Raw genomic sequence first — 18,450 nt, 5'->3', positions numbered from 1 at the left:
TGGAGACGCTGAATTCATTTGAAGTTCAAATTTAGAAGCAAGAACATAGAAGCAGATGTGCGGTCAGATTTCAAGTATGGTTTGAGTGAGCACAAACCAAGAATGGTGTCAGGAATATGCCTCACTTTACAGGACAGCTGTTTCTATAAATTGACCATAAAGTGGATTTCTTGGCAATAATCTATTCACTACTCTGATAAAACAAGATGTTTGGCCAGAAGCAGTGGCTCATACCTGTAATCCCAGCACTTGGGGAGGCTGAGATGGGAGGATTGCTTGAGATCAGGAGTTCGAGATCACCCTGACCAACATGGTGAAACCCTGTTTCTACTAAGAATACAAAAATTAGCCAGGAATGGTGGTGCATGCCTGTAATCCCAGCCACTTGGGAGGCTGAGACACGAGAATGGCTTGAACCTGTGAGGCGGAGGTTGTAGTGAACCAAGATCATACTGCTGCACTCCAGTCTGGGCGACAGAGCGAGATTTTGTCTTAAAAAAAAAAAAAAAAAGGATATTTGTTTGGACAAACATTTGAACAGGAATCCTAGAGTGCAGGGAAAAGGAACAATGCCAGCTGGCTATGTGATGGATGGCCGCCCTATCGTCCAACAGGAGACTGTCTTCTCAACTTGGAATTTCTCTGCCATCATCATCTCTCTCCAGTTTTTCTTTTGACCATAAGAATGTCCGCTGTGCCTGGGGAATGGGTGACTTCACCCTGCAGGCTCGGGGAAACTGATTTCCTCTTTAACCTCCCCCCGGGCCCGTGGTCAGTTCATGTGATGTGTAAAGCCACATTTCACCAGTAGGGGATGCCATTGAACCCCCTGTAAAAGCAAAACACCCTTCACTGCCTCCCTCCTCTTGAGACACCACGATGCCCAGTTAATTTTTGTATTTTTTGTAGAGACAGAGTTTCATCATGTTGTCCAGGCTAATCTCGAACTCCTGGGCTCAAGCGATCCTCCCACCTCGACCTCCCAAAGTGCTGGGATTATGGGCATGAGCCCCCGTACCCAGTCAACCTGATTTTCAAATGACTGACTATTAAACGATGGGAGCACCCACCACTTCTGTGAATGGAGGGTAGTTTGTACGCTGCAGCCTGTAGATTCTTATAATCATGGGTTCAGGTTCTGAGAACTATTTCCTATCTAATGAACTGTCCAAGTCAAACACACTGTGGCTCCAGGCAAAACAAAGTGTGGTGTTAGACATCGGGAGAGTGGCGGCCCTTTGGGGGATAGCAGCAGAGCAGGGCGTGAGGGGACCACTCGGGTGCTAGTCATGTTCCATTTCTTGGTCTGGATGCGGATTGAACAGTTTGTCTATCTTATGAAAATTCATTTGGCTTTGTAGTTATGAGCTGGTTACTTTTCTGTACATATGCCATATTTCAAAGTAAAGTTTTAGAACTCACAGTTTAGGTTTACTTAATAAACAGAATGTCTCAATACATTCTGGAATTCCCAGTATAGCCTGAAGAGAAGTTGAAAACAACAAACAGACAAAGAAAACCTCAAAAATGATTGAACACCAGACCCTGGGAACAGACCCAGCCATGTTTCTCATTAAGACAGTTTCTTAGGTGATTTCAGGTGAAAGCCTCTTTATTCATTTACTTATTTTTAAGTTGGGCAGGGAGTTTGGTTTTGAAATGCTTCCAGCAGGTTTTACTCCTCATGGACTCGCTGAAGCTTGTTATCCTAGGCCTGATGCACCTGCTCCCATTTGGGGTCCTGGTGGGTCTTGACCTTAAGCACAAATCCAGCCTGCAGATGGCCCCGGGACACCAGGCTAAGGACAGGCGCTAATGAGAACACCTAATGGGACTTGCTTTCCACCCAAGGCCCAGAGCTCCGAAAGCAGAGATGCTGTGTTGCTGCCTCCTTACAGAAGGGCTGTCCCTGCTGTGTGGAGGAAGCAGCCCTATGTCCCCTCTAACGCCCCATGGACAGTCACGCAGCCCAGTTTGGCAGGGGGACCCACACTGCCCTTTGGTTCAGAGGCCAATTTCCACTGAGACTTCCCAGGCTCCGTGGTAGACCCCAGAGTTCCACAAAGGCTGTTCTAGGGCAAAGAGGTGAGAGGGCTGGTGCTGGGGTCCTGTGGGGACTGGAGTGTCTAGAGAGCATCACCAAACAACCCCAGAGAGATTTTTAAGAATTAATGTTGTAATAGTTGAAAGGCTGGACTGCTGTTACGAAGAGGCTGCATTTCCCTGTTGCTGGGGATATAGGCGTCAGCAGGGGTAAATCCCAAGAGGTCAGAGCTAGGTTCATTTGACCCTCTCAGCCTGAAAAGCCTTCTCCCAGGGCCTGGCTTTCCAGAAACCTCAGCAGGGTCTGTGTTCTATTTATCCAGAAAGCTGCACCCATTTCCCTCATCCTACCGATTTCTATCGTCCATCCTGACATGGTCTAGTCTCAGCACCTCAGGGGGGCCCACCCTCCCATTACTCCCTCCTGAACTCCCACACCTGTCCTAGCCTGCACCCCCACATTTAATACTGTCTTATCAACTGTCTCATAATGCTGTTGGGGCACACATGTTGGTATCATCTTTCTAGCTCTTCTGCAAGTTCCTCGAGTTAGAAGGTATCTAAGCTGTCCATGTGCCCATGTGCCCAAGTGCCTCAGCTCATGCAGATGCTCAGCAAGACAGCCGCCCCACAAATGAGTGCACAGGTAGCTTTCGTCTGCTGGGGTACATTCGCCACTGGGTGCTATGACCGTAGTGATCCCACTCAAAGGGGAACACCAGGCTAAAATACCGTTCAGATCTGGGAACCTCTGGCTTTGTTCTCTGCCGATGACCACAACAGCCTCAAACCCCACATACCTTGCTGGCTTTCAGGATCTCAAACATCAGGGGCAGGCCTTGGGTCACGAGCTCCTCCGTGTATTCCTCCTCCTGAATGGTCTTAAACTCCTTTAACAAGCACTGGATGAGAGGCCTGCGGTGCTGCTGGAAGGCGATCCGCAAAGACTCCAGCCAGGTGTGTAGAGTCCACGGGACGCCTGGAGCGGAAAGAGGAGCCAGGGAAGGTGGCAGGGGAGGGGGAGAGAGAGGGGAAAGGCAGAAAACAACCAGAGGAGTAGGCGAGTTTTTATCTGGAAGTTGGCTTTTTCCCAGGACATTACTAAATGACGAGACCAAGGGATTGACTTTCAACGAATAGAACAAGTGTAGACTTTTTCCCAAAGACCTGCAAAAGTTGAAATTAAAGGTCATAATCCTTCAACTATGGGTGTCCATCTCTGCATGCTACTCATATTATTAGGGGCTGCATTTCACAAGATATAATCATCGCGTAGTATATTGGAATTATTATGCATGCTACTTATGCAGATTCCATACTTCTGGATTCTGAGCGCACAGGCTCTGTCCCCTCTACTTACTGGGGAAAGAAGCTCAGTGGGGAGAAGAGTCTTGCCCAGGATTAAAGAGTGGATGTGCCCAAGGATCTGGAACACATCCATGCTCGGATGAGAGCTTAGAGCTGGTGAAACCCGTTGGTGGACTTCACCATTTACAGCTCCGGCTAAGACAGATATTCACACCCGAATAAGAAGACATGGGAGGATATTCCTGCCGCTCCTCTGTGCAAAACAAGATTTCCATCTGCAGGCACTTCATCAGGTCTTCCTCCTTTAACAGGGGCCTCTCCAGCAGCTGATTGCTGTAATTTGCCTCTCCCCTCTCATGCAGAGGCACAGACGGACGAGGAGTCTCGCTACTGTTTATAACAAGTAGCCCATTCAGAATCTCGAGCTTCACAATCATGCAAAATGGGCTCCCAGGGCAATAGCACAAATGTTTCACATACTAACCCCTCCCCACCTTCCCTGGAGAGAGAGGTCGTTTCCAGAACAGCATTAGGAGTCTTTCCTCAGCCCTCAGCCTGCCTTAATCTGCCACACCTTGTGTTTAGGGACCCATGGCTAGGTCCGGCTGTTTCCAAGCCAGAGCGAAAGCCACTAGGCTGGTGAAGGCTAGGCTAGCCTTGTTCCCCAGACACACGGAGGAGATGGCTCTGGGCTAGCTCACCCAAGGAAGAGCCAGCTCAACCTTCCTGAGAGTGGATTTGCCCTCAGAAGCTCAAGAGGAGTTGTAGTAAGAAAGGGGCGCCCTCACCCTAACAACTGCCCAGTGCTGCTTCGTGGACTTGGCTGCTCTAAAGGCAGTGATTCCTCAACCACTGGGAACCACCTGGGATGATTGTTAAATATAAAGATTTCCAGCCTTTATCCATCCAGACCCTCGACAGCAGAGCCTCTGGGTGTAGGGCCTGGCAATCGGTATTCAGACCAGTTCCCCAGGTGATTTGAATTCCTGCCCCAGGGTCCAGTGTTTGGGAATCATGGAAAGATGGTCTGAGGACGGGTCTTTGGGGCAGGCAGGACGCTGCTATCTATGGGGACGGTGTGGGTATCTTGGCCTGGAAGTGTTTCAACTGGTAAACGGGAGGCTCCCTGGGCCCCCTTGTGTGTGTGTGCATGTGCGTGTTTTGCATGTGTGTGTGTGCGTGCATGCGTGCTCATGTGCGTGTGGACCTAAAGCTGGCGGCACCATGGTGCCCATGGTGGAGGGTGCCCAGACTGACCTATGCTCCTGATATCAATTGTGACATCCACGTAGCCATGCTCAGCGCTGTGATACATGGCCTCCCTCAGGGCCCTCAGTTTGGCCTTGCTGTTGCGGCTGGCGCACAGGGGGGACGGGGCTGTCTCTGCCAGGTCAGTCCCCTCAGCCAGAATCTCCTCCAGGGACAGGATATCACTCTTCTCCTTCTCTGGCTGGGCGAGCAGTTTGCGGAACACATTCCTGTCAATCATAAACCCAGAGAGGATGACACTCAGAGATGGAAGTGGCTTTGCCGGGGCAGGGCAAGGGCAGGCTGGGGAAGCAGGGGGCCACTAACTTGGGTGGGAGGATGACGAGAACAACGGGTGGCACTTTCAGAGGCCTAACAGTGGGTGTCACGTTTTGAGGATGGAGGAGATGATGGGGCATGACTGGCCTTGTTTCCTTGGGGCAACTTGGAGCTAAGTGATTTCCTCAAAAATCTAGAAGGCTCTAGAACTCTGCACTTGTCACCGTCAGCCTGCCCTCCCTCCACAGTGAATGTGCTTTGCTCGGGGTTATGTGTAATGAAAGCTGATGATCAGGGGGGAAATTCTGAAGGAGATGTAGAAGGGAAGTCACCAAACACAAAAGGTTTTATTATTTTTAAAATGGATTCTTATACTTCACAGCAGCTGACATGACGTGCTCTGAGCAAAACCAACCAAGAGTGACGTCTCTCCGTGAGTTTAAAGCTGGCCAGGGGCGGGTAAAATAAGGCATTCTGAGTGGATGTGCACTGCATGGAGCTGGCTGTCAGCTGGCAGGCAGGGTCGCTCTGGCCAGGCCCGGGGCCTGGACCACCTCACACTGCCTCTGGGCCCCACATCCAGAGAGACAATGGGTCTGGGGTAGGCCTGGGAATCTGCATTTTTAACAAGCACCACTCGGGATCTCTGGCTCTGGCCCATCCTAGCCTACCTGTGTCCGTGGGCTGCAGCCTGGCTGAAAGAGTTCATATCACCCTGGGGGGTTGTAGAAATTCCATTCCTGTACATGGTTCCTATCAGGGGATCGGCACCACGCTCCAACAGCAAACTAACCAGCTCAAAATTTCCTGCAAGCCCAGAGAAGGGGGTTTTATAAGAGAATAAAGCAAAAATATAGTCACAGGCACTTCAAGGGCCAGGGTGCGCTGGAGCTCCCTGGCCAGGGTGAGAACTGGCAGCTCTTACCTACAGCAGCTGCCAGCTGGAGGGGCGTTTCCGAGTAGTTCTCCTCGCCGTGCTCCACCGAGCCTTCCACCTTGGCCCCAGCATCCAGAAGGAGCTGCGGAGGAAGAGCGGCCATCGAGACGGTGAGAGGAGATACACTGTGCACAGGCGTCAGGAAAGACTGCTGGGATCGGTGAGATGCCAGCGCTCCTTCCCTCCCTCTGGGTCGGTGACCGCGTGCACAGGCTGAAGGGCAACTGTACCTCGGAGGATGAATTGAGAGCCTCTCACTGCTGCTAGAACCCCAGACTACTCAGAGTGTGTTCCATGCACAACAGCATCAGCACCACCTGGGAGCTTGTGGGAAATGCTGACTCTCAGGCCCCACCCAGGTCTACTGAATGAGAGTCTGCATTTTAACAAGATCTCCAGGGGATGTGTACATACATTAACATTTCTGGAAGCACTGGGCTAAAGGTCCTTGGCACAGGAATGCTGGAAGGTTCCCCTCTTGGGCTGGTTACACAAAGCCTCAGAGGGCACTAGGGTAGCCTCGTAGAACCACAGACTCTCAAGAGTTCTGAAGGACTTTGGGGGGCCCCCAGGGCCCCACCTGGATGGCCCTGAGGACAGTTTAGCAAATGCTAAGGTTTCTGGCCAGCAAGATCAGTTAATAAAGTGGCAGAGTGAGCTTCCAGAAGTTTTGCTTCATATGGCTTCATTCTGTGCATTCCCTGAGATAGCTGGGCTTCCTAAAGAGGCAGGGATTCTGTTCATGCTGGATCTCATTCACAGTGAATGTGCTGTCAGGACTGCTGATGGAAAATGGGGGAAAAATCTGCTATCTTTACTGCCTACTTAGGGCTCCCTGAGGGCACGGCCATGGGGGAGCCACCTACTTGGCACTCCGTGATCGCTGGCCCTGTGGCAGGGAGGTGGCCTGACTTCTGTGTGACTTTGCTTGGCTGCTCACTGTTCCCATTCCTGATTTAAAGGTTGAGAATGTCCTTGCATGTTAAAGAATGACATCTGTGTCCACCAGACCACCATCCGACCCCTTCTTTCTTAGTTTCCTCTACCAGGAGTGGACTGGGCATACTGTTCTATAGGCAGAAGCCAGCTCTCAGTGTGACACGTCACACTCTCAGCCTCCTGAAACATGACTTGGGATCTGTTCTAAGGATTCTCATGACCCAGGAAACAACAAAGGATTCCCACAAAATTCCAGCATTGCAGAGCTGTCCCTGCTCTGCATGGAATCAAGAGGCATAGACCACACAAAAGGAGGTGAGTTCCTGATGTGCCCAAAGCTCAGCGCTCACTACGGGACCAGGTGTGGTCATGAACTCGGATGCTGATCTCTCTTTTCTGATGAAGTAAAGATCAAGCTTATGATTTAGAATGTACTGTATGGCTGTTCACTGAACAGCAACTACAACAGCCAGAAAAAGTGCAAGCAATACACATTTATATGCCCAAAGGACCTCCAATGAGGACACGTCACTGTGCTTGGAGCTGTTTCAGAAGACACATAGCCAAGGCCCTACTCTAGACCTCCTGGATCTGATTCTCAAGAAGTGGGATCCAAGCAAGTGTCTTTTGGAAACACTCCCTTGGTGTCTTGGATGCTTCCTCCCACTGGCTGGAAACCACTGGATTCTACACAAACACCAGGGGTCACACCTAAGGGAAGGTTCTAAGGTATCAGTAGCAACCATGTTCATGTTGCAACAAGCAAAATGAACAAATCCATGAAAACAGCTGAAGCCCCACCCCAGAGCAACCAGGAAGAACTTCATGGGTCTGTCACTCTGTGTGTGAGGCTGTGTGTGGATACGTGATCATTTCATATTGGTTAAAGCCTGGCCATATAGATCACTACATATAATATTTTTATTCACATGATATGAATATGCTACATTGAATTGCAGTTAACCAATATGAATGTCTTAGAGAATATGCATGCTGGGAGAGGTATAGATGTGTGTTATGGAAGAGGTAAAATCAAAGGTCAGATGTGGATAGGGAAATACGTTAATACCTGAACTACAGGAATATGTCCATGCAACACAGCAAAAGTCAGAGCCGTCCAATGGCGGGTCTCGGGGTGGACGGATGGATATTTATGAGGAGTACTGACAACCTATAAACAAATTGAAGTTATTTTCAAAATGTGACCTTCACAATACTTAGGCTAGCAAATTTGACCTATCTGTGGCTGGGCATATGGGCTAGAGATGGACAAAAAGACATCCTGGAGGATGCCTTGGGCAGAGCTGGCAATACAGGGCAGGGATTTTCCACTGCTGGATGCTCCAAACACCTCTCACCAAAGCCGTGGATCTGTCCTGTTTGTGTTTGTAAGAACAAAGACCAAAGCAATTCCCCAAAGCCAGGACACTGGAAGTCCGTGTTTTGGAGATTTTACCCTTGAAGGCAGTGAGAAAATGTCTCAGTGACTTTACGTCCTCTGTGCATAAGAAGGACTCCTTTGCTTCTCTGAAAGGAAATAATGGATGATTCTGATCGCCTCTAAGGTGCTTTGGAGAAGCTGTAATGGCGATTACAATGAGCCAGCTTTCTGGCCTGTCTCCTTCCTCTTTCTACCTAACAGAGGGTGGTGGTTCTGGGAGCTACAGGATGTCAGAGAGCATGAGATGCCACTACCATGCCATCCATACTTTTAAGAGAGATTCTCAGTGGTGGCAAACCCCAGGCAAGGGACGGTCTGCTTTCAGCTTTCAAGCCAGGGAAGTCCATCACTCGTCTGATGGAGGAACTTCACCGTCTGATCACAACTGGCCCTACCCTGTTCTCATTTCACTCTTCTGCTGGCTTCCTGGTTGACAAGGACCCTCTGGTGCTACCGCAATATGGGCATGAAGCTTTTCTAGGACACATCACGAATGAACAATCTGAGACTGGGCTTTCAGGATGGGGGCCTCAAAACACTGCAGGCCAAGAGAGAAGAGACAGGGCAGCTGAAGGCTAGGCTCTTGCAAGAGCAGCACCCACATGGAGCTTTTCTCCCAAACACTCCTGGGGTCATGTAACCTCAATGCCTGCTTCACTCAGAGCAGTATGGTTCACTAAGCATCCACCGGAGGAAGGCCTGAGCTGAGATCCGTGGGATGGGCTAGAGAGGACCCGAGAATGCCCTAGAACCCAATGCTGAGGACCCCTTGCGCGGGTCTGCATGGTGCTTAAGGATTCACAGCAGGAGGGAAAATCCCCACAGATTCCAAAGTTATAGGATCCAAAATGATTCTGGATCCAAAACTATGTCTATTGTCTGCTTTTCTCAGATAAATATAAAACTCACATTTAAAAAAACACACACACTCAGTACTGAGACTGCAAGGGCATCTAATTTTGAACTGAAAAGGTTTCCCAGGGTTGCTGAATGATGATTTCAGCCCATCAATCTCTTTGCTGTCTGATACTGCCAATATCTTGCCGCCAGGGAGAGCAGGTCTTCAGGCAGCACAGAACGTGGTAAAAAGGTGGTATTTCACCTATGACAAGGTTGGGGTGTGGGTGGAGGGACCAATATTAACTGAGTTCCAAACTTACTCTCTATATCCCTTCTGACAACTATATGAGATGGGTGCGATTATTCTCCCATTCTGCAGATTGGGAGAAAAAAGGTTAAGGTACTTGCCCAAGCACAAAAGCAAGTCGCCATGGCAGTGGTGGCATCCGAACTTGAACCCAAATCTGTCAGATTCTAAGGCCAGTGTTGCAGGGGGGAAGGGAGGGCAGGGTTTTTGGGGGGACATGCTTTCCACCAGACCACATTGTCTCAGGGAAGCTCTGAGATTAGCTTTAAGATCTGTCAACTCAGCCAACAAGGTGAGCCAAACAGGGTTTGGAGGGGGAGCATGGAGGATCTGTAGGAGGGAGACTTCAGTGTAGGGATTGAGTCAGTGCCTCCTCTGCTGTGTGTTCAGCGGAAAGAGAGGGCTGATGGCTCAGGAGTGCTCTTTCTGCCCCATCCTAGAAGAAATGGATCAGCCGTGGGAATCGGGAACTCTGGAAATCGGGACGGCCGAGTCAAGGAAAAGCCAGCACTCCTTGCAGTTATGTTGGTTGTTTTTAAACATAACATACATGCAGGCAGCTCCTTGGGGTTTGGTTGAGCTGGGGCCTCAGGATGGTGGTCTCACCAGGGCCACAGCAACTAAAAGGACACAGGAAGGATCTATGTGTTGCACTGTACACCCTCAGCGGCAGCTCTTGGGAGAAATAGCCTCCCTTTCTTGCTCGCCTTCCCCTGGGGACTGCCGGCCGAGGGGCCCTGCAGGCCTCTGCACCCTCACCTCCACATTCAGGTCAGCTCCGGCATCCAGCAGCATCTGAACCATCGCCTCGTCCCCACGGACGCAGGCATACATCAGGGGAGTCATGCCCTGCGGTGAGTTAAAAACCAGAGAACAGAGAACGTTTACAAGGTGGCCGTGGTCAGTTGACGATAACAAATGAAAAATCTTACTTGTGTTTCGGAGACCATGCTTGTGCTCTGGCATGACAAAAATAAACGTGCAGCGCTGCGACTCGTAAGGTCACAACCCTCCACATGTGGAAACCAAAATAGAGGCGATGAGGTAGCCTCCACAGCCTTTTCAGCATGTATCTTTCCTTGCCTTGGAGGATTTTCGTTCGTTTGCCTGTCTCAGGGTGCAACAGACCTAAGGGTGTTTGCTAAACACCTAAAGCTCTTAGGAACTTTCTAGATTGATTCTGCAATATCAGCCCTAAGCTACCTCATTGGTAAACACTGTTTATCTGATATTTTCTCTTTCACAATATAACAAGTATCATCTTTGCTCTATAAAAGCTGCTGGTCAGCATCAAGGGAAATTGAGTGCCTCTGAGCATGTGGCATTGCCCATCACTGACATCTGGTTTGACATGGTCATTTGTAAGCAAAAGGCAAGTGAATGAGGAATGGCCTTCAGGAATACCAGATTCACCAATGACCCTTGTTTCTGTAAACGAAGCATCACAACCAACAGAAGGAAAGGATGGATTTTCAACAAACAGTGTCACGAAGTCGGTTATTTGGGAAAACATCCAAATTAAAGACTTTTCTCACGCCACACATCAAAATCATTTCTAGTTTGATTAGAGATATACAGCAAAAATTAAAACCATAAAAGATATCTAACTGGTTTGTGGATCTCTTTCTAGGCATAAAAGGAATGGAAGAAATCACAAACAAAAATCATTACAGCATTGAGGATGTGTAATTGAAAACATTATAAGCAAAATCAAAAGGTAAACAAAGAATTGAGGCATATTTATCACATTATAACAAAGGATTATGTCCCTAATACGTAAACAGCACTCCTGAATAAAGAAGAAAAACAGTAAAGCTCTAATGAAAAACAGGCAAAAGATAAGCAGAACAGTAATAGTGAACACACATATAGCTGGAGGGTGTGTAAAAGGAAACAAAAGTTCTGGGAAAGTAATTTAAGATTGAGAACCTTAAGAAAAGCGGGTGCGTTTGAGTCACTATTTGCATTTAAAAAATTTCCCTAATGAAATAATCACAGATTTGAACAAAGACTCGTGTAAATATATTTAGCTTAGCATTATTAATAAAAATAATTGGAAACGACCTAAATTTCCAACAATTGAGGCCTGGTCAATGAATAAATAATAATGACCATTTTGTGTAGCCATTAAAAGTGATTAACAAAAAAAGACACTGAGCCCAGTGGCTCATGCCTGTAATCCCAGCATTTTGGGAGGCCAAGGTGGGAGGATCCCTTGAGGCCAAGAGTTCGAGACCAGCCTGGGCAGTGTAGCGAGACCCTGTGTCTATAAAAAATATAAAAATAAGCCGGATGTGGTGGTGCACACCTGTAGTCCCAGCTCCTCAGGAGGCTGAGGCAGGAGGATCTCTTGAGCCTAAGAGTTCAAGGCCAGCCTGGACAACATAGTGGGATCTCATCTCTTAAAAAAAAAAAAAAGAATATTCAACAATATTGCAAAGGAACTTTAAAATAAAATATTGAAAAAGGCAAGATGTAATAAATCACTGGGGTTTTAAAAAGAATATAAATATACATGTATGTCTGCGTTTGTGTTTGTGTGTATTAGAGCTCCTTGGTGTTGCTCCATAAAATTACTATAGCTGTAGTTAAATAAATAGTCCCTGTCATTCCCTCTCTAGAACTCACTGCATGAGCTGCCATGTGAGAAGCGGCCCCATCTGTCTCTTGTGACTTTCCATGTGAGACTTGCATTTATAACTGCTGTTTGTTTTCTCTGTCCATGACAGTTCACCACACAAGGTATCTCCCTGACTGGTGGGCCCACGTATCTCTCACTGTACCTCAGTTTCAGGAGTTAGGGGGGATAGCTGCCTATCTCTGAGGCACCTCCTAGGGTCCCCAGAATGACTTTTGTGCATCTTAAACATACTCTAAAATTTTGATGAAATCTGTCTGGGCTTGTCCTGTGCAGGAACAGACAGACAAGCAGAAAACTAATTTTAACCACCCTGGAAGAAGGAGTTGAAGGACAGATACTAAATATAAATGATGGTTACATGGTGATGGCATTATTTCCTTTCTGGAATGGGCCTATTTTTCCTCCCTTTTCCATTTCAGCTGCAATGATCATGTGCTACTTCTATAAAGATGAACCACAGTATTTTTCTAAGATATTTTAAAAACTGAAGAAAAACACAAGCAGGCAAGCAATCTAAGCCGTCAGCAGGGGGAGCCTCTGCCCAGCGCCTGCGGTGGGGATTCACCAGCTGTCTCTGTCTTGCCAGGGCTGGTGCACATGGAGGAGGTGGGGAGCGTTCAGACCCTTGGCCCCTGTACCTGTTCACTCATGGTATTGATCCCATCAGGCCCCAGCAGAGACACCGCCTGCTTCACCAAGTCTGTTCGTCCACAGTTCAGCATCCGGAAACCCAGGTCCTGCTTAAACTTGGCTTCGATGGCCACTGCATCCAGCTTCCGAGATGCACAAAAGCAGTCGTCAGCCCTAAGGAAGGGAAGAGACATCATGCGGGTGCAGCGGCTTCCCAGAGGGGCACAGGAACAAACTCTGCAGGAAGTACCCTGGAACACTGCATTTGTGTTTCATGTAAATTGCCTGTTCCTAGACTCCAATTAAAATGATTGTCTCCGGATGTCTCTTGATCCTTTGTCCTTTATGACTGCTGTGAATCTGTCTAGTCTCTTGTGTGCTCCCATAGCATACTGAGCTAAGTCACATAACGACTAATACGTATTGAATATTTACTATGGACTAGGCACTCTTGCTAAGCTCTTTGCATGAATTAATTCATTGAATCCCCACATAGCCCAAGAGGTAAATCCTGTGACCTCTCTTTTACCCATGGGGAAACAGACGCAGATAAGGGCCCTGTCCAAGGCTACACAGTGTGAAAGCAGTGGAGCTAGGATTTGAACCCAGGTGGTCTGTGTGGAGAGCTGGCCTGTTCATCTACCGTCCCCCTGTCCTGCAATCACAGGACCTAACTATTTGCCTGTTTATTTGTCTGACTGCCTGCTCTAGGCTGGGGACTTCTGAGATCAAGGGCCTTGTCTGGTGAGCCTCTCCATCCCAGGGCCTGAGAGGGCAAAGGACACAGAGGTTAATGGGAGCTGAATGAACACATACTGGGTGGATTCTCTGCATTCAAAACAGTCGCAAGACAGAGAACTGGCAAGATCAAACGGGAATATAAATGGCAAGGTGCATGGGAAGTTGTCATCCAGCCAGCCCAGAGCATTGAGAAAGAGGTTAGGGAAGGGTGGGGAGGAGAATCAATGGAATCAAGAAGGTGCTACAAATTCTGCTTATAAAGGATGTTACTTCCTTCTCACAATGAACTGATCAATCAATTAATTATTAAATCAAATCACTAAGCATTTATTGAATACCTGTTTGTGCTAAGCTCTGTTCTAGGTGCTGAAAACACAAAGGTAAACATGTCACCATCCCTGCCCTTGGGGCCCCACTGCCTGGAAAAGGAGAGGACACAGGAATGGGTTGTTATAATTCAATGTGGCAAATGCAAGAATTGAGGGGTAAGAGGCATGCACTGTTACAGAACACATGTGCTGCGGGAGTGCAAGGAAGTGGCCAGGCAGAGACTAGGGGATCCAGCAAGGCTTCCTGAGGGAGATGACCATTGGGCTATCTGTGTCTTTTTATTTTATTTATTTTTTATTTTAATTTTTGAGGCAGGGTCTTGCTCTGTCGCCCAGGCTAGAATGCAGTGGTGCGATCATAGCTCACTGCAGCCTCAGACCTCTGGGCTCAAGTGATCTTCCCGTCTTAGTTACTCCGGTAGCTGAGACTATGGGGATGCACCACCACACCCAGCTCATCAAAAATTTGTTTTTGTAAAGACAGGGTCTTGTTATGTTGCCCAGGCTGCTCTCGAACTCCTGGCCTCAAGCAATTCTCCTGCCTTGGCCTTTCAAAGTGCTGGAATTACAAGCATGAGCAACTGCATCTGGCTTGTATCTTAACTCAGGAGATAGGAGAAGAGAGAGCAGAAAAGCTGTGAGCAGGACCAGTATGAGCAAAAGTATGGTGTCGAGACATGCAGGCTGTGTGAGGGTAACCACGGAGGTTTCAGTGTTTCTGGGGCATAAACTTCTAGGCAGAAGCTGAGGTAAGCAGGGCCTAGACCACAGAGGACATGTGACATAGTCCTTAAGGCTTCAGACTTTATCCTTAAAAGCCATGAGGGGAGTGATATGGTTGGATGGCCAACCCTAGGAGAGGATGGAGGGTGGGCCTGAGCCAACTCTAGAGGCCAGGAGACGTGCTAGAGCCAACTGAACCAGCTGAGTGGACAGAAGCCACTGCCAAAGTGTGAAGTGATGAGGGGCTGAGTTGACATAGTGGCTTCTGGGATGGAGCAGAGGGCGTGGACTCTGTCTTCTCCATGTGTGCCTGCCCGCTTCTCAGATATGCACCGCCCCTACCCAGAGGCAGGTGTGTCAGCTGGAGTCAGAGCTGTCCCAGACCCCCTCACGCTCCCCCTGCTTGCTGACTCAGGGGGTGGGAACTAAGGGGAGGAGCCTGGTGTTTGAGATTCCTGGTTCTGTTCCTGCCTCTAATGAACCCACTTTGTGGTGGAAGTAAGGGCGAAGTTTGTGAGGAATGAGAGGGGGCCATTGTCCCAGGTTTATGGCGCTGAGACTCCTGAGCACCTGAGGAGTGAATGACCAAAAGAGTCCCAATAAGTGAATGTGATGTGTGTGGCCCTGGCCTGTCCCTGGGTTCCTGACACATCACTCATCTCTGCGGAGGAGCCTTTGTCTGAAAACTATCCCAGAATGGGAACCCAGGGGTAGGAGATGCTTTGGCTCTAGATGCTAGACATGAAGCGTTTGCTTCTGGCCACCAGGGGGACCTGCTGGGATGCAGATGGACTCCAAGGACCGGAGCCAGAAGCCTGGTGTTGAGCTGGGGGATCTGCTCTGCACACCTGTCTCAGGACCTAAGCGTCAGGCCAGGCCTCCAAGGGCCTTTTTGTAGGAGAGTCCTGGGAGGGACAATGGAAGGTACTTAGTGGCCCAGAGTTGATCAGAATCTGGACTCCAGGATTAAGGGCTTTTCATGGCAGGTGGGAAAGTCAAGAACACCCAAACGCTGTTGAAAGGCTATCCAGGGAAGACAGAGGGTTACCCTGGTAGTGGTGGAGGACTGGCTGGAGGGCCGGGGCCTGGCTTCAGTCTATGGCATCAGCATCTGAGACCTGAGCTTCTAGGGCACAGAACGTGGCTGAGCCATAGAACTTCTTGGCCCAGCTCTTGGGGGCCTTGAACGTGGCTCTCTTACAGCTAGGGTTACCAGATTTAGCAAATAAAAATACTTGAGAAATATTTCATGGGACACACTTATACTAAAAACATTATTCATTGTTTATCTGAAACTGAAATATAACTGGGTGTCTTGACTTTTATCTGGGAGAGGGCAGAGACTAGGGGCCCAGAAAGAACACAAGGAGAAACCATGGATCCTTCCAGAATGTAAACACAGCATCTATCTCCAGGGGAGGAGGGGGGACCCTTGCTGCGACTGTGGGCTTCATCCAAGGGACCAACAATCCCTGAAAAATGGGTAAGGAAGGAGCTTCAGACAAAATGAACATGACAGAGGGAGGCAGGCCAGAGTAAGAGAGAAAGGTCCCAGAGCACACATCACAGAGGCTTCCGGGAGAGGTGTGCACAGGCCTGGATGTGCCGTACTGAAAATTCTGGACCCTCAATTGGGGTTGTGTGTGTGCAAATCCCAGGGAGGTATCAGATTTGACTCACTATAGAGAAAACCTTTCTCACAGACCACCATCCAATTCTGGAAGAGGCTCCTTTCTGAAAGCAAGAGCTCCATTCTTGGGAGCAAAGATGCTGTAAATTATTGTCACAGAAAGACACCCATTGGAGTTTCTTCTTTTTTGTCTAAGTTCCTTCTGATATCCTTCATGCTTGATGGATTCAATCAAATATGCATTTTTGCATGAAAAATATACATTCTTCATTCCATATGACTGGATAAACATTACTGGGCACCTACAGTGTGCTGGGCCCCACACTACGGGACTACAAAGGTGGGAGACACAGACCCTGTGTTCTCAGAGCTCACAGACTCGTAAATGAATAATTCCAAGAACATCAGGAGAAGTGTTTACCAGCTATCAAGGTACTTGATTCTAATTAGAAAGAGACAAATGGCAAGAAAATTACTGTAGCTAAGATGATGATAATTGTTATTACAGGAAGCTGACATTTACTGAATTCTCACTATTGAAATGTAAGCTCTTTCTGTGTACGAACTCAAACCATCACAACAAATCCTGATGTAGGTAGGAGCTGCCGGAAGCCCCACTCCACAGATGAGGAAACTTTAAGAAAACTGTCAAAGTCACAGAGCTGGTAAGTGGTGGGCCAGATTTTGACCTGACCCCTCATCCTGCCCTCTTCAGTGGGACCTGGCCCTCTCCCTCCACCATGCCTATGACTCCACACATATAGCTGTCTCCTCGAGCTCAGCTCTGGGTGGCTCTCAGACCCTTAAATTTAGCAGGTCCCAAATGGAACTTTTCATTAACTCTCCTATCCCCTTCCTCCAAACTTGTCCCTCAGTCATCCCATCTCAGTAAACAGCACCACTGTCCACCCAGGTAGTAAGGCCAGAACCTTTTCTCATGCCCATATCCATTCCATTAGCTGTTGGTTTTGCTAATGAAATCCCAAATCCATCCACTTCTCTCCACCTCGGCTGCCCCACCTGGGTCTCAAAGAACAGCATCCATCTCTGAGGTATCCAGTTACTGCCACAGCCTCCTAGCTGGTCTTCCTGCTTTCATTCTCCCCATCCAAACCAGTCTCTTACACAAGGTCAGAGTGAGCTTAAAACATCAGTAGAACCATGCTATGCCCCTGCTTAAAACCTTCCACTGCCTTCCAGTGTACTGAGGATAAAGTCCAGCTCTCCAGGCAGGGCCTGCTGAGCTCTACAGGCTCTGGGCCCCACCCCCTTCCCGGCTCGTCTCCCTCCTTCACTCTGCAACAGCGACTCTCCTCTTTCTTCTGACCCTTCAGCAGGCAGTGGCCTTCCTGCCTAGAGGACTCAGCTCCTGCGGTTCCCTCTCCCTGGAAGGTCCTTCCCCTGGCTCTCTGCAGGACATTTCTGACACGTCCATCCAAGCCAGGGCTCTCCAGGCCAATTTTGTTTGTCTCCTTGTTAGCATTTTTCACAGTTTGTGACTATTTTATTTACTTTAAAAATATTTGTTTTTTCCAATAGCATGCCAGTCTCCAGGGGGCGGGACCACATCTACCTTGTTGTCTATTGTATACTCATCAGTGCCTGACACACACTGCACCAATGGATAGGTGAGACATGCATGATCTACCATTCATTCTTAAAAAAAATCAATTACGTTTTAATTAACCATTAAGCACGGTATGTATTTATGATGCACCACATGAATACACTGTGGTATGGCCAAATCAGGCTAATTACCAAATGCATTACTTACTTCACATATTTATTTATGGCGAGATCATGTGGTGTTTGTCCTTTTGTGCCTGGCTTATTTCACTGAACATAACGTTCTCCAGGTTTATCGACTTTGTCACAAATGACAGGATTTCCTTCTTTTTTCTTTTTTAAGACTGAATAGTAATTCCACTGTGCATATATACAACATTTTCTTTATCCATTCATCTGTTGATAGGCAGGTTGATTCCATATTTTGGCAATTGTGAACAGTGCTGCAATAAACATAGGAGTGCGGAGATCTCTCTGATGTACTGATTTCATTTCCTTTGGATATACAGCCAGTGATGGGATTCCTGGATCATATAGTAGTTCTATTTTTAATTTTTTGAGGAACTTCCATGCCATTTTCCATAATGGCTGTAATAATTTACATTCCCACCAACAGTGTACAAGGGTTCCTTTTCTTGACACCCTTGCCAACACTTTTATATTTCATCTTTTGGGTAACCGCCATTCTAACAGGTGTGAAGCGATATCTCATTGTAGTTTTAATTTGCATTCCTTGATGATTAGCAATATTGAGCATTTTTTCATATACCTGTTGGCCATTTGTATGTCTTCTTTTGAGAAATGACATGTTTAGGACCTCCGCTCATTATTTTTATTCTCTCTGTTGT

The 18,450-nt window shown here is 48.0% G+C and overlaps 1 protein-coding gene across 7 annotated transcripts in view; it reads right to left on the bottom strand.

Moving 5' to 3' along the window:
* The window catches only part of ABTB3 (ankyrin repeat and BTB domain containing 3), a 338,658-nt gene that overhangs the window by 37,587 nt on the left and 282,621 nt on the right, over nucleotides 1-18,450 (bottom strand). For 3 of the 7 annotated variants that reach the window (XM_005572127.5, XM_015431490.4, XM_074007685.1), the window contains 7 exons: nucleotides 12,622-12,787; nucleotides 10,102-10,191; nucleotides 7,824-7,925; nucleotides 5,804-5,897; nucleotides 5,550-5,685; nucleotides 4,609-4,829; nucleotides 2,844-3,022 (listed from right to left, as the gene is read on the bottom strand). In XM_005572127.5, the coding sequence (XP_005572184.2) occupies nucleotides 2,844-3,022; nucleotides 4,609-4,829; nucleotides 5,550-5,685; nucleotides 5,804-5,897; nucleotides 7,824-7,925; nucleotides 10,102-10,191; nucleotides 12,622-12,787 (988 nt within the window). The remainder of the gene's footprint in view (nucleotides 1-2,843; nucleotides 3,023-4,608; nucleotides 4,830-5,549; nucleotides 5,686-5,803; nucleotides 5,898-7,823; nucleotides 7,926-10,101; nucleotides 10,192-12,621; nucleotides 12,788-18,450) is intronic. The other 4 variants (XM_045365859.3, XM_074007684.1, XM_015431489.4 and 1 more) reach the window with 3 other exon arrangements.

This window comes from Macaca fascicularis, chromosome 11 (assembly GCF_037993035.2).
Source record: "Macaca fascicularis isolate 582-1 chromosome 11, T2T-MFA8v1.1".
Classification (NCBI taxonomy): Eukaryota; Metazoa; Chordata; class Mammalia; order Primates; family Cercopithecidae; genus Macaca; species Macaca fascicularis.
The sequence above is the reverse complement of the archived record's forward strand: the minus strand, read 5'-3'. Positions and strand labels throughout refer to the sequence as shown.